General features: G+C 48.4%; 1 protein-coding gene across 1 annotated transcript in view; it reads right to left on the bottom strand.

Annotated features, from left to right (window-relative positions):
- Positions 1-21,957, bottom strand: part of Qsox2 (quiescin sulfhydryl oxidase 2) — a 28,188-nt gene that overhangs the window by 3,934 nt on the left and 2,297 nt on the right. Inside the window, exons 2-11 of the mRNA XM_034506913.2 lie at positions 16,011-16,111; positions 14,033-14,081; positions 12,889-12,994; positions 12,592-12,682; positions 9,855-10,000; positions 8,448-8,582; positions 8,187-8,316; positions 5,429-5,551; positions 4,386-4,536; positions 806-994 (exon numbers count right to left, since the gene is read on the bottom strand). Coding sequence (XP_034362804.1) covers positions 806-994; positions 4,386-4,536; positions 5,429-5,551; positions 8,187-8,316; positions 8,448-8,582; positions 9,855-10,000; positions 12,592-12,682; positions 12,889-12,994; positions 14,033-14,081; positions 16,011-16,111 — 1,221 coding nt within the window. The remainder of the gene's footprint in view (positions 1-805; positions 995-4,385; positions 4,537-5,428; positions 5,552-8,186; positions 8,317-8,447; positions 8,583-9,854; positions 10,001-12,591; positions 12,683-12,888; positions 12,995-14,032; positions 14,082-16,010; positions 16,112-21,957) is intronic.

Here is a 21,957-nt window from a genome sequence, read left to right on the forward strand (position 1 = left end):
TCATCTCTATTAAATTCATTTCTCAGTAGAATTACTCTTAAGCCTAATTTTAATCTGCCATTGATTTTGGAATAGTGGGAATTACTTAACCCTAACAGATTACATGGGCCCTCTATTTTTCTTAAAATAAAATCACGTGTGAGGTTTTCTCAGCAATCTGAGATGTGTGTGTACATGTCTGTGTGCATGTGCACACTCTGGAAGGGGCCAGGACACTGGGCATCTTCCTCAGTTACTCTGACACTCTTATGTTCTGAAACAAGGTCTTTCAATGAACCTGGAGTCTGCAGACTGGATTGGGCTAGACTGGCCAGTGAGATCCAGGGTTCCTTCCCACCTTCTCAGCACCAGAATTATAGGTATGTGGTGCTGTACCCAGATTATTTTTTTTAATAGATCAATTCAGATCCTCATGCTTACATGGTAAGAATTTTATAAATTGAACTAAATCTCTAGTCCCTGAGAACAGATTTTAAGAATAATAATTGCTATAGGTTTTTTTTTTTCTCTTTTTTTCAGAGTTCACGATTACTTGTGGTAAAGTTGTGAGGGTGGTACTGGAGGGAAGCATGGGCAAAGAAAGAGCCCCATCAGTGTCCACAAGGGCCAGGGGCTCCAAAGCTAATGGGACACAGTCTGACACGAGACACCCGGAGTAAGCAGCGGCACAAGGGAGCTCACTGTCCTCAAACACAATGTCTAGGGCACCCTTGGGGGCTTGAAGTGGGCTGGACTCTCCAAATCCAGGCTCAAGGTTATGAGCCTAGATGTTGGGACAGCCAGGACCACGCGGCCTCTCTCTCACCTGCCAGGCGGCTGTTGACCGTGTTGTGCTTCCTCCACAGCCAGAGAACAGCTTGGTCTGGAGTTTTCACAGAATCCACCGACTCCTTAGCCATTTCCTCAAAATGTTCACCACACTCTTTGCACCCAAAGAATGTGCGAATGTATCTCCTCATGGTCTGCAGTACAGCCTGGGGGTCACCTTCAAAGCCTGCAGAAGGAAATAGCATCAGTGCTGACAGCCTGAGGATCATCAAACCCTGGGCCTGCCAAACGGCTCAAACAGGGAAAGATTCTAAGAGCATGGAGTGGCTCCAAGTGCCCCAAAAGAAGCCATGGGATGAGTCCCCAGATACCACAGCACAACTGTGGTGGTAAAGGCTTCTCCCAGTGCACAGGGACAGTGCAGTCACACTGGGAACATGTCAATAGCATGGGCATTCTGAAGGTTGAATGCTAGTTCCAAGAGGAACAAGCCCAATAACCCAGATGCCTCGATCCTCATAAGCTTTAAAAAAAAAAAATGTGTTAACATTCCTCAACCATGTTTCCTGGTTGTCTCTGACCTTGACCTCAGAACCCACAAAACAACCTAGCCCCGGAGAGTGTGTTTTCCCTTGGATCTGCCAGCTGTGTGCACTGCCTGCTTTGTAACCCCTAAAGGTGACACTTGTGGAGGTGAGGCTCTCACTGAGCCCGGAGCCATCCTGTTTCAGAATCCACTAGGTCCAAGGGCAAACATGGCTGTGTACAATCTTCCCTGAGCAGATGGGCAGCAACAGTTACCAACTGGCCAGCTGCCAGGGCTCTCTCTTGGAGGTCGACAGGGAGGCAGGCTGGCAAGGGCTACACTCTTTCAAAAGGACTGAGCATCTCCAAATGGTGAGTTTTACTCTTTTGTTTGTTTTGATTTTTGGAAGTAGGCTTGTACTATGGCATCCTGGCTGGCCTAGAACTTAGAACTTGCAATAGAGCTCAGGCTGGCCTTGAATTCAAGGCTGTCCTTTTGCTTCAGCCTCCTGAGTATTGGAATGACAGGATTATAAAACTACTGGTGAGTCTTTTTGTTTGTTTTGTTTTTCAAGACAGGGTTTCCTTGTGTAGCCCAGGCTGTCCTGGAACTCACTGGGCAGATCAGGCTGGCCTGGAACTCAGAGATTCACCTGCCTCTATCTCCTCAGAGCTCGGATTAAAGGCGTGCACCACCACCTGGCTGATTTTAAAATACAAAGTCCAGCATCTAGGGCCATGGTTCTTAGCAAAACAGAGGCTTACAGGATAGAAGTGGCAGACCTGACAGGAACACAGCATTTTCAGAAAGCAATACATCCCACAGGCAGAAGCAAGCAGCCAGAGACAAACAACCCAACCACTCAGGAATGGGCTGCATCCCAATAGAGGTGAGCATGCAAGAAAGAGACTAGTCCCACAGACAAAGTGACTAAGCAGAAAGTGCATTTCCTACTAGGGAAGGAGTCTTTCATTCCACAGCAACTTTCATGGGTCTAACTTCTCAATCTACCCTGACCCAGGGGTGTGTCCACAAGAAGCTCCTGGACATGAGGAGTGACACTAGTGGCTTTGTATCCAGGAATGAAAACCAGCATACCGTTGTTCCTGCTGACTTTGACTACATCCACTGTAGCTGGGCAATGCCTGGTATGAGACCATTGCTAGACTTGTGACCAGCCTGCCCTCCTCTCCCTACTAGATCTTCAAACATCTGCCTCACATCACAGTAATCCCTCCTCCTGCCCACCAAACCACTGCTCACTCCAGCCCTAATCTTTAAAGTGGACAAGAACCATAAACCACTACCTGGGGGAGGGTTAGACCATGCAGGCAGCACTTTAGTAGACGGGTTTAAATCAGCTGTGAGAAAAGAAAACCTCAAAGATTTAATCCTGCTCCCCGCATGACCCAATTCCATTGGCAGGGGACTATTTTCCTCATGAGGACAGACTGCTGCAGCTGTCTGCCTGATGTCTGCCATGCAGGCATCAAGTGTGTTCTAGGACCCCTGTCTCTGGCTGCCCCAAACTTTCTTCAAGCACTCTTCCCTGAGCACACATTAGCAGGATTCTGAGGAGCTGGCATGGCAGGAGCATGGTGGGTGAACACTCATTTCCTTTCCGCAGGCACATAAACAAGAGACCTCTGGAGGCGGCCTGTTTTAGGGTAGTCCTGATACATTTAGCGCTATGGGTCTGATCCCAGTGTCTGGACTGTTTTGGGGGTTTCTCCTTGCTGTGTGCTCCTCTTTCTTCTGATTCCAATGGGAATGTGAGATTAAGACTGACCAGCCTCCCAGTATCCTGGACATACCCTTTTGCAAAGTGACTTGAGTGCTTCTGTAATGAAGTGGGTCTATTTTCCTAGCTTTGAGTCTGGACAAACAGAATATAGCTGAATGACAGCCTGCCAAAGCCCTCAGGTTCTTCCTGATCTTGGTGCCACCTAGTAGGAAGCTGAGTCTAGTCTGTAGGATTGAGTGAGTCCAAGCCTTCCCGTGGATGGCCAGCTACCACCACACACCCACACAAGCAACGGGAGGAATCGAAGAATCATGCAGCCCAGCCAGACCCAGCTGCAGACCCATCTAACATGAGCAAGCAAAGTGGTAGGGGTTTGACAAACCCACAGTTATAGGAATTTTATGACGCTACTGGAAGGCACTCTGGATCTCATGGAGTCCACTATGGCTTGGTATCAACGTGACTGGACATATGTGGGTCAGACAGACTGAGGCACAAGAGCTAAAGGACAGGCACTTGCTCTACAGCTCCAGGGGCTTGATGGACTGGAAAGTACCCACCTGGCCACATCCACTGTGCTACTGTGGAACTACTGACAGCTGTCAGGCCCTGTCCTCAGGTTGTGTAGTTTTTACTCCTTGTGACAGGCAGTGCCCAGTCCCTCCTGCCTCTGAAACTCAGAACTTACAGGCTTTTGTTCCCACGGGAGCAGAGTGGGCCCAGTGAGACCAAGATGACAGAAGTGACGAGCGCTGCTCTTCTGCTGGCTCCCTCCTACTAAGCCAGCTTCCAAGATGTGAGTGGGCCTCAGAGAAATAGATGGGAGCCTCTAGTGGGATACAGAAGGGACCTGAGGGCCTCGGGGAGCAGCCAGTGGACACTGAGAAAGCCTGGAAGTGAGTCTATCCTAAGTTGAATTGGGTCTCATCATACTGAACCCAAGGACCCAGGTTAAACACACTCAAGATTCCTGACCCAAAGAAACTCTAGCTGTTCAACTTGAGGCTAAATTGTTCTAGAACAAATGATAAATGATATGCCTCACTAAACAGGGTTCACTTGCCTTATTTTACTGAGTAAATCAAGATGAGTTTTAAAATGAGGCTGCTATGGCAGAGGATTCAGAAGCTGCCCTCCTTACATGCACAGTATGCTGTGCTGTGGTGTCTGTACTCTGAGATGCACACCGCTACACTGACTGTGTCCCCTACCCCTGTAACAGCTAAGTGACTGGCAGGCACCTCATACACATCAAGGTTTGCCTTGTAGGTGGTTATGCTGCATCTGTCATGCACTCCAACTAGACACAGAAGACCACTAGTGCCAGCACGGTTAGGCAATAGTTACCTGTGCCAACCAGAGCTTCTGGATGGGTGGAGGCCTGAACCGTCAAAGTATGAAACAGTTTCCAGAGGGAGCATGGGTAGCCCCTCAACTCCAATCGGCTTCCTTGACATCCCACCCAGTTTATGTGGCTGGTAAGAAAGATTCCAGAAATCTGAGGGGAAAACATCCACAAAGAATACAAGATAAATATTAAAATTAACATTAGCTGCAGGATGCCTCTGGCCTTGAATGGGGAGATGATCACCCAAGGGTGTGTATTTATCAAAGTTTCTCACTGCATGCCTATAATCTCAGCACTTGGAATTAAGGATAGATTTAATTGGCTAAGACTGGAGAATTGAGTTTGGGGCTAACCTGGATTACATGAGAAACATTATCTCAAGAAAGAAAGGAAGAAAGAAAGAGAGAGAGAAAGAGAGAGAGAGACAGACAGACAAGAGGGAGGGAAGGAAAGAATGAAGGAAGGAAGGAAGGAAGGAAGGAAGGAAGGAAGGAAGGAAGGAGGGAGGGAAGGAAGGAAGGAAGGAAAGAAAAAAGGAAAGGAAGGAAGGAAGGAAAGGAAGGAAGGAAGGAAAGAAAAAAGGAAAGGAAGGACAGAAGAAATAAAACAATGTAAAACCCAAAAGCCTTGGGTGCTATGCTGTTTGAAGGCAGCTCTCACAGTGTTCTTGCTGAGCTGTCCTTAAACTGAAGCTTCAGTGTAGCCTGCCAGCATCACTGAGGTAAGGATGTGGGCATGAAGTCACCACAGAAATAGGAACAGTAAAAATCATGAGGCTTCTCTACTTGGGGACATAGGGCTTTTCCACATGAGGACATAGGGATTTTCTACATGGGAGACAGGTTTATCCAAGCAGGGAGATGGGGCTTGTACTGTGGTACCAAGTGCTAGCAGCAAAGCCAAGAAGGCACCATGGGCGCATAGATTTATTCTTCCTTTCTGCCAACTCTGGGTCCCGGTCAGGCCTGGGCAGCAGGAAGACACATGTGAAACGCAGGAAATGGCAGTATGCACACTAGACACAGCCAGTGCTGGGACTCACCTGCATTTTGTTGTTGACTAGGTCTAGGATGGCATTGTATGGAATCTTGTCCAGGGGGAGGTTGGCCAGCCACTCCTGCAGTGTCTCCAAGAGCTTCTTGACTGGCGGCCGGCCAGGGAACAGCTGGGAAAGAAGAGCCATCCTCTGAGATGTTGAGAAAAATTGCCGCTACCTACCAAGGTCTGAAAGCAGCATAGAGAGCTGTGGCCTTGTGACAAAGTCCACAAAGCATGGCCGAAGCCCCACACCAACACACGCCCTGCCTCAGGCAGTCCTTTAAGAAAATGGATTCAGGCCAGGCGGTGGTGACGCACGCCTTTAATCCCAGCACTTGGGAGGCAAAGGCAGGTGGATTTCTGAGTTCGAGGACAGCCTGGTCTACAGAGTGAGTTCCAGGACAGCCAGGGCTACACAGAGAGACCCTGTCTCAAAAAACCAAAAAAAAAAAAAAAAAAAAAAAAAGAAAAGAAAAAAAAGAAAAAAAGAAAATGGATTCAACCTTAAGACCAACCTGGAACTGGGGCCTCTTCAAGAACTAGAGGGATACCAGATGACTATTTCATGACATCAGACAAGGAGACTGCTGGGTATGGTGTCTTACCAACTTATCAACTTATCAAGAGCACAGTGGCCCTCCAGAAGACACTGCCCACATACTTCTCCTCTCTTTCTGCAATTCTTCAGTTCCAACAGCCTCTTTTACTACCTCTAACCAACTGCCCTACAAGGTATATAGGAACAAGAACCTAGCACAGGCAGTGATGACATGCAGCCTAGTGGCTGACTAATAACACTGGAGAGCAAGTAGCTAAGAGAACCCTGGTGTTCTTTTCTCTATGGATAATATATTGTTTGTCCTCTCTCTCTTTCTCTCTGGATAGTCTATTGTGTGTTCTCTGTCTGTCTTGGTTTTTCAAGACAGGTTCTCTGTCTTGAAGCTCACTAGGCCAGGTTGACCTTGAACTCACAGAGATCCTCCCCCACCCCAGCCTCTTAAGTGCTGGCATTAAAGGCATGCACTACCACTGCCCATTGTTCTCTGTTACGTGTGCAAAATAAAGGCTTAGACAGGGTTTCACTGTATAACCCTGGCTATCCTAGAACTCACACTGCAGACCAGGCTGGCCTTGAACTCACAGAGATCTGCCTGCCTCTGCCTCCTGAGTGCTGGGATTAAAGGCATGAGCTACCATCTCCTGGCTTTTAGATAGATTTTTATGTACTGATTACAAAAGCATTACATTTGTTAGTTTTACAACTGTAACTTTTGTTGTGATGTAAAGAACTGTTAGCATCACATGGCACATCCTCAAGCCTCTAACTGAAAGAAGGCAGGAGGGCAACAGTGGAGATACATGCACATGGAGACAAGGCCAGTGCCTGGAGTGAGTATGCAGGCTGGAAGTCAGTCCAGGCAGCAGTGTCTAGTGAGATACACAGATGGCTTAGCCCAGCACTTTCTGGTTCTGAGACAGGGTCTCTATGTAGCCCTGGCTGACCTGGAACTCAGCATGTAAACTAGATTGCTCTTAAATTCACACAGCTCTGCCTGTCTCTGGCAATCGAGTGCTGGGATCAGAGGCATGCTCCCCCACACCTGGCTGGACAGACGTACAGAACAAAGCCATCCAGAACCATCTCAACCCTGAACAGCACAGTGGACTAAAAACTTATCTACCACTTCCACAGAAATATTTGACCCATTATTCCTTGAAACATAAATTCTATTTCTTTTGTTTTTCTGAAGTTACACTATAAATGTAAATGATTACAACTGAACTCACTAGACAAAAGTGGTCCTAACAAAAGACCTTCTATCTAGGAAAAAAGTCCTGTAAAATAGCTTGCTCCATCCATACACAGTACAAGGTAAGGAGGGTCTAGCCCTGCACTTGTGATCAGAGCGCAGCAGGAACACTGCTGGACAGAGCAACAGGGGGGTCAGGCTCATTCGCAGAGGGCAGGGTGATCTCCTCCCCCACGCTCTGGCTGCCGGAGATAATTACTTGGTAGGAAACTGAGCCAGTACCAGAACATGAGCCTGTGTCACAAGTTACCATGATGGAGGTGGTCCTAGCCTACCTAGGTCTTCTGAGGATGGCAAGCATTCTGTCCTGTCTTATCTCTAGACTTCTGCCTGCCCATTCCCACCCAGCCAAGCAAAAGTCCTGTTCTTCAGGGGCCAGCCATCTGAAGTTTCCAGCTTAAGGCTTCTCTTCCAGCCCCTTAGGAGGTCACCTACTGGGTTGAATGCCCATGGAGCACACACCTGTCACTCCTATAGGCCTTCCTGCATTTGCTTTCTTAGGTATCCCTTCAGTTGCCCCTTAGCCTTGCTCAGCATGTATGCATAGAAGTAATTCCCTCACATGGCTTCTGGGAGACTGTGGCTATGCTGGCCAGTCTTTCTCAACCTGACTCTGACCTTCCCCACCCCTGGACTCCCAACTGTCCTTGGACCCCAGTCTGAAGCTGCCTGGGAGCAGGTCCCCACCTTTCATATCTACACAACATTTCGTCTATATCTATACAATCTGCTTATTCCTCATGCCTCATCTGCTGGTTTCCTCAGCCTGTTGAACTGTCCAAGCCCTGTGGGGAGTCAGAGCTCAATGTGCTCTTCTGCTCCTCCCTGACAGGCACACACCAGTTGATACCACGGGGTCTAGGCTGGCCAATCATCCACACCAGCAGAAAGCTGATCCTAGCCCATACTAAATGGGACCCAGTACCACGGTCTGAGCAGAACTACCCATACCTTGGCAACGACAGTCACGAAGTCCCTGAATGTCTTTAACTGGGCTCCGGCCAGGGACCTATGGGCAGCCAGCTCCACTCTCAGCAGGTAGTGAAGTCCCGACTCCAGGTCTGCAGTGTACAGCTTGGCCCTGAGAGGAGCAGTAGAGAGTTAGGAAGACTACTTCCTACCTTCCTGTACAAGGCCCCTCTTGTTTCCCATGCGGAGGAAGCTGCCCCAGTGGGTGGCCTCTCTGCTGCACCCAGTCCCACTCATACTTGCCTGTCAAATTCTTTCCAAACCACAACCTCTGACTTTTCCTCTTTGTTGGGCTTTGCAGGCAAGGCCAGTGACTTTTTCCTTACATCTGGTAAGGATTTTAAATAAGAGGAGAAAAATGATCGTAGAGGCTTTGCACTGTGAAAGGAAGAAGGAGAGGGATGTTTTTATGGCTATCAAGATGATGCAGCCTCTCTAGGCCACAGCTTGGAGAGCTGTTCAGCCCTCCCCCTGTGCATACACTGACAAAGGTGGTGAAGGATGCTCACGTCAGCTGGGCCTCAGGAGCTACCCTCCCATCCGAGATGAGGAGACAGAACATCAAGTCCAGAGTATCACTGACTTAGAGGTGCAGCAAGCTCATCCACACTTGCTGGAACCCTAAGATACAGCTGTTAGAGCATCTACCAAAATCAGTTTCATCCTGGCTATGATTCCACTGTACCAGAGGGCCTTCATGATATGCTTGCTCTGCCAGCTGAACCATATCTGGAGGCCAGGCCTAGGGTCAGCTCCTCCCAAGCTATCTGATGCTCAGAAGCTATCAATGTCCCTTGCAGAGAATACAGTAGTGTGACTGTACACTATTAATGTGGCTTTGTGTTAGAGGTTGTACATGTGACATGCTTGTGCAAAGTATACATACAACTATCATCAGAACCCAATGGCAGTCACTGTAGTAACTGTTAGGGCAGCCTTCCAGATACTCAGGGCCCATCCCAAGAAGTTCCATGACCTTCGGTGCCCCGGACTTCTATTCTTTCTTTTCCTTTTTGAGAGAGGGTCTCATGTAGTCCCTATGTAGCCAAAGATGACCTTAAACTTCTGATTTTCCCGCCTCACCTCCCAAATGTTGAGATTACAGGTATGAGCCACCATGCCTAGTTATGCAGTATCAGGATTAAACCCAAGCTTCCCAGATGGTAACCAAGTACTTTGCCAGCTAACCTGCATACAGCAAAAGAACCATGAGTGTAGCTGAGAGCCTGCAAAGGCTCTCCTGCAGCCGTCAGTTAACTTTCACATCTGTTTTGCTTTTTGAAGCTTTATTCAAGGTCACTTTTATTGACCTGTTGCCTGGTGCCCACCCCAACCTCTCACTCTACAGAGATTGCTGGTCACACAACAGCCACAACAAAAGCCCAGATCTATCACAGAGGGGGTCAATAGACACCTGTTGCACTTGGGGTTTGCTCAGAAACTCATGGAAACAACCAGGGGCAACGACTACGCCAGATTCTGGGGCCTGGAACATGGTTATCGCAGGTTGGAGAAGATGACCAGAGGAATATGACTTCCAATCTTAGCCAGATAGGTCTGTCATGTGGACTCTGAGCCTTTATCCAGTATGCCAGTGAAGTGCAAGTCTGCAGACCTTACTGAATGCTCATTATACAAACTAGCACTTACACATTAACTACTCCATGAGACCCATTTGGGTAAATCAAGTAACAGGAAGGAACTGAAGAAATGCCAAGTGTCCCCAGAAATGCTCTGTCCGTATCCAGTGCTCTGCTGACCATGATGTTGTCATATGGAATCAAATCTAAGATCACCTGCAGAACAAGAAGTCACATTATTGCCCTGCTTTTCTCGGAAAACATCCTAGAGTGTGCAGACCCACCCACTTCACAGGCCACCCTTCATCTCACAGGTGTGAGCTGCTCAGATGACAGCCCTGTCCACCTGCACCACACACGTGGAAAGCCTTGTTCCACTTGCAAAGAGCTGGGTGGTAGGACATGCAGTGCTGTACCAACTACGTATGACTGAGGCACAGCACCACGGTCTGCATCCTTCCCACTGCAATCAACAGCAGTAGTGAACCTTAACTTTTACTGCGGTTTAGGCAGCTCACCATGTCACATAACTACTGTCATTCAGCATTTCTCCAGAGTAATCAAAAGAAATATTTCATCATCTGTGTGTGTGTGTGTATCTGTGTGAGGTATGTATTCATGCGTGTGTAAGTGCGTGCGTGCGTGCGTGCGTGCGTGCGTGCGTGCGTGCGTGTGTGTGTGTGTGTGTGTATGCATGTGGAGATCAGAGGATAACTTAAGGTGTCCTCTGAATAATGACTTAGGAACCATCTACTTTGTTTTTGAGACAGGGTCTCTCATTAGCTTGGGGATTACCAAGTAGGCAGGTTAGCCAGCAAACCCCAGAGATGGGCTTGCTTCAGGCTACTGAACAACGGAATTATGAAACTCAAGTCCCCATGCTTGCAAGACAAGCACTTTATGGGCAGAACCATAAAGTAACCAAGCACCCAAAGTAACTTTTTTTTTTTTTTTGGTTTTTCGAGACAGGGTTTCTCTGTGTAGCCCTGACTGTCCTGGAACTCACTCTGTAGACCAGGCGGGCCTCGAACTCAGAAATCTACCTGTCTCTGCCTCCCAAGTGCTGGGATTAAAGGCGTGTGCCACCACCGTCAGGCTCAAAGTAACATTTTTTAAGATTTATTTTATATATATACACTGTCACTGTCTTCACACACCAGAAGAGGGCATCAGATCCTATTACAGACAGTTCTGGGCCACCATGTGATTGCTGGGAATTGAACTCAGGACCTGTGGAAGAGCAGTCAGTGCTCTTAATGGCTGAGCCATCTCTCCAGCTCCCAAAGTAACATTTGTTACTAAATATTTGTCTCCAACAGGATCTATAATAATCGAGTAAGTACCTTCACCACTCATCAGCTACAGCCCTGTTTTCCCAACACACTGCCTACTGTGTGCCCACCTTTTGGGGCTAACAGGTTATTCAACATTATTCTAGCTCTGAGTCAGGAGGTTTGGGGTAGCTCCTGCAAGTGACTTGTACCTGCTGGGCTTGCTTAGCCTGAAGGAGCTGCAGTGAGTCTTAGTCACAGAGGGACCTTGGATACACCATCTCAGTGTCTAAACCCTCCCATGCTTAGTACATGGCAAGTGGAGTCTGTTGTTCTCTGGTGCTCTTAGATGCTAACAAAGGCAGCCACTTCCTGGGCTGAGGAACAGATTACATGTAGGTGGAGGTACCCTAAGATCACAGTGGTGACAGCAGTGGCAGAGGTGGTGGTGGTGATGTCAGTTGTCTTTGTTTTTTTGTTGTTGTTGTTTTTGAGACACAGGGCGGCCTTCAATGGCCTGGAACTCCTATGTAGCCAGGGTGATCTTAAGCTCACAGACTTCTGCCTACCTCTGCCACTTGAGTGTTGGAATTCAGACATGTGTGCCACCGCACCTGGCCACAAAGGTTCTTCTTGATACTAACTCTCAGGGAACACTTGGTCACAGGTCCTACCCAGAGAACCAAGCCTCGCTGATTCCAAAGGCACTGATCGAGGAGGAAAAGCTGATTTCGGTTTGTAAGTGTCCATGTGTGTATGTATGAAGGGCAAAGGGCCTGAAAGAGCTGGCATACAGTGCCATAGGGAAAGAAGCTGGAATAGGGAGATACAGGGACAGGTAGGAAGAGAATGAGTTCTGGACTCTGCTGTTCCTTAGTCCTTTGACTGGGAATCCTGCCAACCATAAAGGAAAGAATAACATGCATTACCAAACTTGGAGGGAGGGCGGAGGTCCCAGAGGGCAGCCAGGCACATATGGTTGCCACACTATTGTCTGTAGCCTGCCACACACCCTCCAGGGCCTACCAACGGCAGGGCTGTCTCCTTCCTGAACTACCCAGATAATCTAGAGAACTGCATTCTAGTAGCAGACAGAAGGAGCCCAAAGGTCAGGCTGAACTTCATGTGGGCCAGGAGGTCTTCTTGTCTTCAAGGGACCCTTGAAGGTATTAGCAACTGGGTCTCTGGTCTCCTGGTTTGAAGGTTTCTAAACCACCTATATAACACAAACATCTCACAAAAGAAGCAAGGTCCTACAGATTCCTGGATGTGGTAACACAGCACACAGGAGATCTGTAATAGTGCGAAAGAAATAATGGCCTTGATGAAGGCACAGCTATGGCTGGACCCTAAAAGGCAAGTCCTTTCACTGCAGCATTTTATTTTATTTTATTTATTTATTTATTTTGCTATATATAGTCTGGTTACTTAGGATCTCTGTTAACTAATGACAGCTCAAGGTTCACGGTTGTTGCTATCAATGCACTAATGATATTCCACCCCAGCTGTAGCCCCAAAATACATGAGACATGGTACCTCTCGTCCAACATAAGAACCATTGCTTTCAAACACAACAGCATGGTATTGGCCACTGTGGCTGTTCATGAAGGAAAGGATATCACTGGACCTGTCAGAAGAAAGAGAAACCTGCACTGCCATCCATGATCACAGCTGTTACAGCATGCCAGCACCCCAGTCACTATACACACCATGCCCACTCTGCACCAGGAACTTGGGGAGAGGGATGGGCCAGGGCTTCCCACTTGCTAAGTGCTACTATCATGATGCTCAGGGCCCCACATTGGCAGGCCATCTTTCAATGCAGCTACTCACTGAATAGGGTCCAGGGGTGGGCATGCAGGAGGCCGGGTGCCATCAGTGTGGTTCTGCAGGAAGTCAATCATTGTCTGTCTGACTGTCCGCAACTCCCTGTCAGGTCCTACACAAGAAAACCTGGGTCATGGCTGTGGCTCCAGGTGCCTGTGTTTAAGCAGCTGTCCCAAGCCCAGAGCCCAAGGACAGTGAAGGCAGCAGCACTATCCATACAGCCCTGGGTGCATTGCTGCTCACTGACAGCCTATATCCTGGTCAACAACAGATGCACACAATGGGAGACCACACAGCTGAGAGCAGATGACAGGCTACAAGACACAAGGCAGAGGGACAAATCTCACACACATAGGGTGAGAGGTGGCCGGATGTACCAGCTAACTTCACATACACTGCTAACACAGGCAAATGACTCCTGATGCCAGAAATGGCAAGTGTCTCCCGGGGGACAACCTGTGAAGCATTTCTCACCTGGCCAGGCTCACATAAAAACCCATGAGCCACACACTTGCCACATACACACTCCACCAGATACTTTTTCAATCAGATTGTTACCATATGAAGGAGAGAAAAGAACCTGCAGGGAAGAGATGGGAGGCTGGGAAGTGCCGAGTGAAGCGAGCAGAATCAAACAGGTAGAGCACAGGCTTCATAAAAATTATAACAAAAAATGGACTTCCACATTTCCCAAGAAGGGAAAAGCACAAAATAAAGAATTTCCTGGGGCTGTAGAGATGGCCCAGTGACTAAGAGCATGCACTGCTCTTCCAGATCTGGGGCTGGAGAGACAGCTCACTGGGTAAGGGTATATGCACTGCTCTTCCAGAGTCTGAATTTAGTTCCTAGCACCTATGTCAGATTGTGCAGTCTCCTATAACTCCAGTTCCAGGGGGATCTGACACCCCTGGCCTTTAAGGACAGACAGACAAAAGTAGGTGGGCACACATGCACACACACATACAATTTAAAAAAAAAAAAAAAACAACTTTATTTTCACCCAAACTATTAAGGTTTAACTTTTTCACAGAAGTTAGGCAGCACCAGTGCAAACTTGCTGATGGAATGGAGGAGGCCCTGGGTTCCATCTACTGAGGCCACATTCACCTCACCAGTCTAAAGGGTTAAAATAGAATCTGCATGTCCTTACCTTTAAAATTTTCTCCAGTTGTAAACTCCTTTGTAAATGCTTTAAAATACTAAAGGAAAAACAGAAAACAAGTAAGAGTGAGCATAGAGGAGTTGTGCATATGTTTAATACTTAAGTGAGATGACCGCTGTCTCAACCAGAAGCTCTGGTCAGGTCCCTCCCAAAGTTACACTGAACAAAATGAGTTCCATGCCTCTTAGACATGAGTGTTCCTGCAACTGCGTGCTAAGCACAAACTGGGTTCCATTATGTCACATCTAACCCAACAGGGTCAGAAGCATGACAACTCACTAGAGTGGGATCCTTACAAAGGTGGTGTCCCTTAGATTTTTGACAGCACAGGTTCCAGGGACAAGAGGAGCTATCCAGAGCTGGTTCTGACCAGAGCTGCCCCATCTGAAGCACATCAATAACAGTTAAGGATAGGGGGTATTCCCAACATAGGCCAAAGGGAGGCCAGTGCTGAGTGAGATACTCAGAGGACTCCCTGTATTTCCAAGGGGGAAGCAGAAGCAGTCAAGAGGAAAATAGACAGAAATCTTAACAGTCCCACTGTTAAGAATAAAAACACAGATGTGCTTGTCACTAGGAAAACAAGGAGCACAGGTCTTTTGCCCTGAACCATGGACAGATGTGTTATATTGTAGAAGGGGCCCCACTGGGTCCTCTGGCCTTCTTCCCAGACTCAGCCAGGGAAATCTGTCACAGGTTGAGGGGACCCTTACAGCAATGTTAGTCCATGTAATAAAAGTCAGGAGATAGCCCAACACGCAGCAGAGAGGGTTAGCACATACAATGAAATATTATTGCACAGCCAAACCCAATGAGCCACAGCAGTGCCCAGCATCATGGGCAAATCTTGGCAGAGTCATATGAAGTATAAGAAAGAAGGCCCAGACATTTACATACAGCGCTGTTTAATAGAGGGCATGAAGTTAACAGCCAAGTAAAACAGAAATAAACGTGACACTATCAGACCAGAAAGTGAGAAAACAAGCAACAAGTGCCTGTGAGGTCCCTGGGGCTGGAACCACATTGAGCATCATAGTAGCAAAACCCAGTCAATGGATGGGTGGGGAAAAACAGAGAGCATCACTGCTGGGGGGAGGGAACTGCCTCTGAGAGTGCACTGTTAACAGAATAGAGGTGCAGAACTGCAGTCACAGGCTCTTCAGAAATTAACTCCAAGTTAGTCCATGGTGGCATTAATCCTAGTACTCAGAAGCCAGAGGTAGGTAGGTCTTTGAGTTTGAGGCCAGCCTAGTCTACAAAGTGAGTTCCAGGATAACCAGGGCTACATGAGTTCCAGGATAGCCAAGGCTACACAAAAAAACCCTGTCAAAAAAAAAAAAAAGGAGGAGGAGGAGGAGTAGAAGGAAGGAAGGAAAGAAAGAGGAAGAGGAGGGGGAAGAAGAAGAAGTAGAATAAGGAGGAAGAGGAGGAGGAGGAAGAGGAAGAGGAGGGGGGAAGAAGAGGAGGACTGTTAAAAGTGCTACATAATTTTGGAGATGCCATGAGTGCAAGACGTTCAAATGCAAGTCTGGGCACACATTCACGCACACACTAAACGACACTTTCAGCAGGGTCTCAGGTAGCCCCCTAGTGGAAGAAATATGTACAAGTTTGTCAGCAGAGCCAACTGCAGCCCAGGCAGCAGTGTACTGGAAGTGCCACTTCAAGCTGCATGTGCCTTCTGCCAGTGACAGTAGAGCCAGCAGCATGGTAGCCCACAAGGATGCGTACCCAGCAGGCTTCCATGTGAGCAGGGCTTCACACTGTGCCTGGCTCTGATCAGAGCCTCCTGTGACCCAGGATGAGGAACCAATGGGCAATGTGCTAGAGATGCAGATCCCACAAGTTCTTCAGATGTCACGCCAGAGACACTAACCTAGGAGTCACTGGTACTTGGATTCTGCCTAAAAAGCCCCTTGTGAAAAAGGCAAGACTGGAGCAAGGGTCAAGGTTGCTGGGGGCTCACCCTGAAGGTGGGGTAGAAGTGGATGTCATATATTCGGCACACGTCCTGGTTCTTTTCTTCTGCACAGTCCAGAGCAGCGACACGGATGGCAGCAGCCCAGTCTACAAGGCAAAATGGGACCTTGAGCAGGGTCACCAACAGCAAGCCACATCCTAGGCAGCATCTGCATAAGTACCAGATGCCCCAGCGAAACCACTCCGCACCTCCCTTTATGTTGTTCATGAGCCGGGAAAGCAGAATGACTTCTCAACCAAAGCTAGAGGTGTCTTCCACCACTGTTCACCGAGAAAATAGATCTTTGCTGAAATTTCAGTCACTTAGCAGCTTGCCATGCCGTAGTCTCCTATTAAAAGATACCTGACGGGTGGACGTGCAGGAAGCAGAAGCATTGTCTGCAGCTGGTAGTGGACATTACAAGAGACGCCAAGTAGAGCATGCAGCAATCAGATGGACCTGGTGGGCCCAACGCTGTGCAACTACTCTTCAAGTTAGGCAGTGGTCTGAACTGAAGCACTCTACCCCACCAAGGGATGCACAAGCCACTGTTGCAGAGGGGAGCAGTCTTAGATCTCCTTTCTTACCTTCAATGTTTTTGTCGGGAAACCCAACAAATGCATGTGTGCATACATACCAGAAAAGGTAACTCAGCTTCCTACACGTGCACTGTGTCTGTGTCAGCAACTATCAGCTCTTGTATAAAATGATTTATGCAAATCCCTTCCCAGTTCTAGAACTCAGATCATAAACTTCCAAAACTATGGTTACAAGACTCCTTCTCACACATGGCCACGGTCACAGCAAATAACTCACACATGTTCTTAATGCCACCAGGCACCCAGCTGGAGCACCTCCTCCATCCTGCCCAAATCCAACACATTCCCTTGAGCTCCCATAACAGTGGCATAGGTAGAGATTTTTACCAGGTTCTTTTGCTGGGATTACTCTTAAGTGAAGAGTAGCTGGGCATAGTGGTACACACCTTTAATTCCAGCACTGCAGAGGCAGAGGAAGGCAGATCTCTTGAGTTTGAGGCTAACCTGGTCTACAGAGAGTTCCAGGACAGTCAGGGCTACACACATACACACACACCATGTGTGTGGGGGGAGGTGAAGTGTGATTCTGCAGGGGCATGAGGGGGTCTCAGCACCTCCCTCATTATTATAATAAATACACATTAGGCTGCAGCCTCTTCAACTTTCACCCAGAGAAGGGACACTTTGTAAGGGAAGCTGTCCCTGGCTTCCTCCTGCCTTGTCCTCTAGTCACCAGCATCAAATGCACCCTTTAGGTAACTTTAGGGGGTCCTTTTAAGAGATGTGTACTCTTCTTTCTCCAGGATGTTAAAATGACACCATTATTCACACTGCCAGGGACCTGGCCCTGCAGAGGTTCTGTCCAGGCTCAGGTGCAAGAAGTGGTGGGCCTGCCTAGTGGCCTCTGCATGATCAGCAGCACAGCATAGCTCAAAGGTATACGTGGTGGGCAGGGGGAATAAATACAAGTAGACAGGCATGAGAGACACACAGAAGAGCCACTTGGGTGAGCCTGTATACCTTCTGTCTGAAAGTTGCTTGGTTTCTGACAGGAGCTCACCCATGGGTTACTGGAGTGCTCGGCAAATGTTAGTCTACCTGAAAGGCACATGAAACCATTCCTACAAGGACAAAAGATATTCAAAAACCTCAGAGGCTGCATGTGGGGATTAGCCAGGCTAGAGGGGCAATGTCAGAGGACACTTACAAATACCAGGTGCCAGAGTTCAGTGAATGCCTCTATGTGAGCCACCCCAGTGTCCTACATGCCACCCTCACTTAAAGTACACATCTTTCTCCTCGTTTATTAAGAGTAAGAAACAAAAATAGGTTATTCACAAATAGTAATCAAATACTGCCAGCTACACAAAACCAGCTCTGGCCCAAGGCCAGTTTAAAAGCATAGAAGAAACCCTCCAGTCGTTCTGAGTCACAGCCATAGCTTCCTGGAGTCTCCAGGGTCACAGAATTGAGGAAGAACAGTTAATCCTCCCATCAAATTAGAGGCAGATGGCACAGAGGGCTCTGAGGCCGGGTGCTTCAAGGGCAGACGCATGCCCTGCATCTGGGTGCTTCAAGGGCAGACGCATGCCCTGCATCTGGCCCAGCACCTCATTCTGCCACCCTGACTTGACCCAACCAATTCACTCTGCTCACTGGGTACTTCTACCCACACTTTCCTTCCATGTTCTAGAAAAGCCCCTAGTGCAGAAAAGTGTGTAACGGTGAAAATTTCAGACTAATGCACAGGAACCAGTCTCCTGCTACCTAAAATACCAAAACCACCCAGAACTGGAATGCGTGCACCTAGGTTTGCATGGTGAGGTCTGGTTCGGTTTTGTTTTCTCATTTTTGTTACGCATGCATACTCAGAATTGAGTATAGGGCTGGGGGATCAGTGGCAGAGACCATCCCAGGTTGATCCTGGTACCGTGCAGCCGCCTGCTGGTGCTGGGCACTGGCTTTGTGTTTTTCAGATTCTGCATTCTGGAATCTGCAGCAGAAGGCCACTACAACACAACACAGAAAAAGAGGGTTCCTCAGGATTCCTGCAAGAGACAGTGCTCAGCAAAACAAAGCAGAGCCAGTTTTGTAGTTTGTTTATTTGTTTTGTGTGTTTTGTCTGAGATAGGCTCTGGTTATGTAGTCCAGACTGGTCTTGAACTTGCAATGTTCCTGGCCTCAGCCTCCTGAGTGCTAAGATCATAGACTCTTGCAATAATCCCTTGTTTGTAGCCCAGCAGCAGAAACTGAACACACGAGCCCCTGAAAGGCTTGGCCTCTGAAAGGCTGACGGCACTGAGAGCCTAGTCCATGAGGATGGGGAACAGTGCTCACTGACAACTTCCCCTGGATCTCCAACAGAGCAAGGCCTCAGTGCTGATCCCAGATTTCACCCCACCCACCCATGGTAGGCACTGTCCCTAAATACATGAGCAACCTCCTGGCAATGCAATCTACTCAGCAGAGAATACTCAAAGCGTCTTTGATTCATACTGTCCCACCCAGTGTCCTGTGAACGCACACAAGGACACTGAACTCTTAGTACCCATTTGATGAGGGAGGAAGAGAGAATCCCATCGATACCAGGGCAGAGACAAGAAGGTGGGAGTGCAGGGAAGCTGATGTCTCTGAGTGCTCATTTACCACCTACCTGGCTCAGCGAGCTCAGCACGGGGAAGACAGTGAGTCACCTGCCAAGGTGGAAGGAAACTCTTAGCTCAGCTATGCTCCTGAGAACAAGTTAGTACAACCCATGCAGCCAACAGCAGCTTACAAAAGGCCTCAACAGACTCGGTGGCTTCAAATCACAATCTGCACAGGTCCCCACAGCCACACAGCACTCCTTCAGATCTCTCGTCCTGGGCCTCCACTCTGCTCTCTTAGCTGGGTTGTTTCCTGTCTCCTTCAAGTTCCCAAGGGGAAATCACTCAAAACATCCACACGTCAGGTGCATGAAGGTAAAGGTGAGGACCCTGAACAGAACAGCAGTCATCAGCCAGTGAGAGCTGTAGGCTGTCCTGGGGATTACAGCATGCCTACGCTAGGTAAGCAAGGCTGAGACCTCTCTAGGGTCACAGAGATAGGTCTTAGCACATGAGCATCTATAGAACACTTCCTAATTCAGCCCCCTCCTTGCTTTTTTTTTTTTTTTTTTTAGCCAACAATGCCCTCTGACCTCAAGAGAGTCAGAGGAGCAGGCCTCGTGAGCACAAATTCTATCAGACACTGTGTATGTGCACCACAGACAAGGGCTAGGAGTAAGTCCTCCTTTCCACATTATCGAGACAAAGGGACCAACTCACCATGGTTGCCCACTTCTGGCCTCCCTGGCCTGCCCTGCCCTGCACGGAGTCCTGTCTCTGTGATATCTACCAATGGCTATCCTAGCATCTCCTCTGAAATGTCCCGTCCCCCTCAGCTCCAAGTGTCTCATACAGATACAGTGGAGACACCACTGGCTGTCTTCCTTCAGCCTCACAGAAATCATTTCATAGGTGAACCCTGCCCTCTAACCCCAACTGCTGGCTTGAAAAGGAGAGAGCCCTGGCTTGCCCACACTGTCTCAGCAGTCTGATGCCTTGTCAAGGTGGTATCACCATCACGGAGCACTGACAGGAGCAACGGAGGGTGCATGGAGCTTGCCCTTTCAGACTATTTGATAACAAGGTCATTGCCACTGGTGTGCATTAAATCAGAGCACTCATATACATAAAATAAAATAAAAAACAAATAAATCTTTGGGGGAAAAAAGCAGATTCTCAAGCCAGGTGTGGTGTTCTACACGTATAATCCCAGCACTTGCAAGGCAGAGGCAGAGAAATGTCTGGGTTCAAGGCCAGCCTGGTCTACAGAGCTAGTTCCAGGAAACACACACACACACGCACACACATGCACACACATGGCAGACTCTCATTGAGGGAACCCATGTCATCAAGGAACACTGGAGAACAGAACACAAGTCCTCCAGGGACAGGAGGTAGCTACGACAAAATTCTCTTAGTGCCAACACACTCCATCAGCATCTGTACTGGGCACCGTGTGAAGTTCACACATAACCTTGGCCAGGGCTGGTGAGAAATGGTCATCAGTTCCTGTGCAGTGGTGAACAGTGTGGGATGAAAGGCCCTGAGGCCCATGGTGGCTGAGGAGGAACACAGCTGGAAGGGGAAAGCCGACCAGGCTGAGTCCACCATCATACCCTGGGCTGAAATGCCATGGGCCATAAAGCCTCCTGGTAAGGACCACTCCTCATTCTGGCTTTAGGCCAACTCTGACCCAAATCTATCTATACAATTGGGTGAGGTAGTGCACACCTGCAACCCCAGCATCAAAAGCAAATGCAGAAAGATCCCAGCTTTGAAGACAAGACTGGACTTACACAGTAAACCTTTTCCCCCTCTACCTGCTGAAAATGTGCAAAGGATCCTAGGTAAGGCCTGAAATGGCCTGCAAAGCTCCTGAGCTGACCTTCGAAGACTTCCTCACTACCAGTCAGGACTATGGGAACCAGTGACCCCACTATTCTCTAAGTAGTGCTTACTTTTTAATACCCTTGTATGAAGAGTTACTTTGGCTCTGCCATACCCCTCAGCAATTGCTGTTCCCAGTGTCCCTCTCTGCTTCTTCCCAGGAAACGGGTAGTGAGCCCTACAGTCATCTTCAACAGCCTGTGCAAGTAGAAGACACCAGACACTGGGAATGAGGGACTGAGGGAAGGCATAAAGGTGTCACTACTGCCGACATCGATAACAGAACACTCACCTGTGCTCTCCACCTGTCAAACACCTCCCACTCTCAATTCCCAATGTCCTCTCATGGGACACAGGAAGTGAGCCAATGGGGCTCTGGAATCACCTGGCCTGTCTGTCACCTGGTACCATTATCTACAATATCAGAGACTAAACACCTCCTTGCCAGACAAATCTAGACACATTCCAGATGCCGTGGTGAGTACCTGCCAGGTCTCCTGTTCCCTTTCAAGTCCTTCACCAAGAACTTCAGGGGCAACCACAGATGTGTCCTTTCTCCATGGAGGACTCCACAGGAGAGAAAGAGCCCCGAGGTCACCAAGAGCTGAGGAACACAGGCTTCAGGGAACACTCCTGTTCTCCTAGGTCTCTCCAGAAATCCTTCAGTGCCCAGGAGAGCAAGCACAGGTGTCAATTGCCAGCCCAGATTATGCTAAACATGACAGCTTGAGATAAATGATTTCAATAAGCAGGGTTTGTTCTGGAAAATACTTAAGACGAGATAGGCCTAAGCCAGGGCCACAGAAATACTAGAATTGCCTTTGGATCCGCCGAACAGTAGACCTTTTGTTAGCCTACCTCCCATAAGGAAAACCATTTCCCCGCAAAGTCAGTGAAGAGCCAAAGAAACTTCACCTTAAGTTTTGAGGAAGTGGCAGGTGT

This window comes from Arvicanthis niloticus, chromosome 6 (assembly GCF_011762505.2).
Source record: "Arvicanthis niloticus isolate mArvNil1 chromosome 6, mArvNil1.pat.X, whole genome shotgun sequence".
Lineage (NCBI taxonomy): Eukaryota > Metazoa > Chordata > Mammalia > Rodentia > Muridae > Arvicanthis > Arvicanthis niloticus.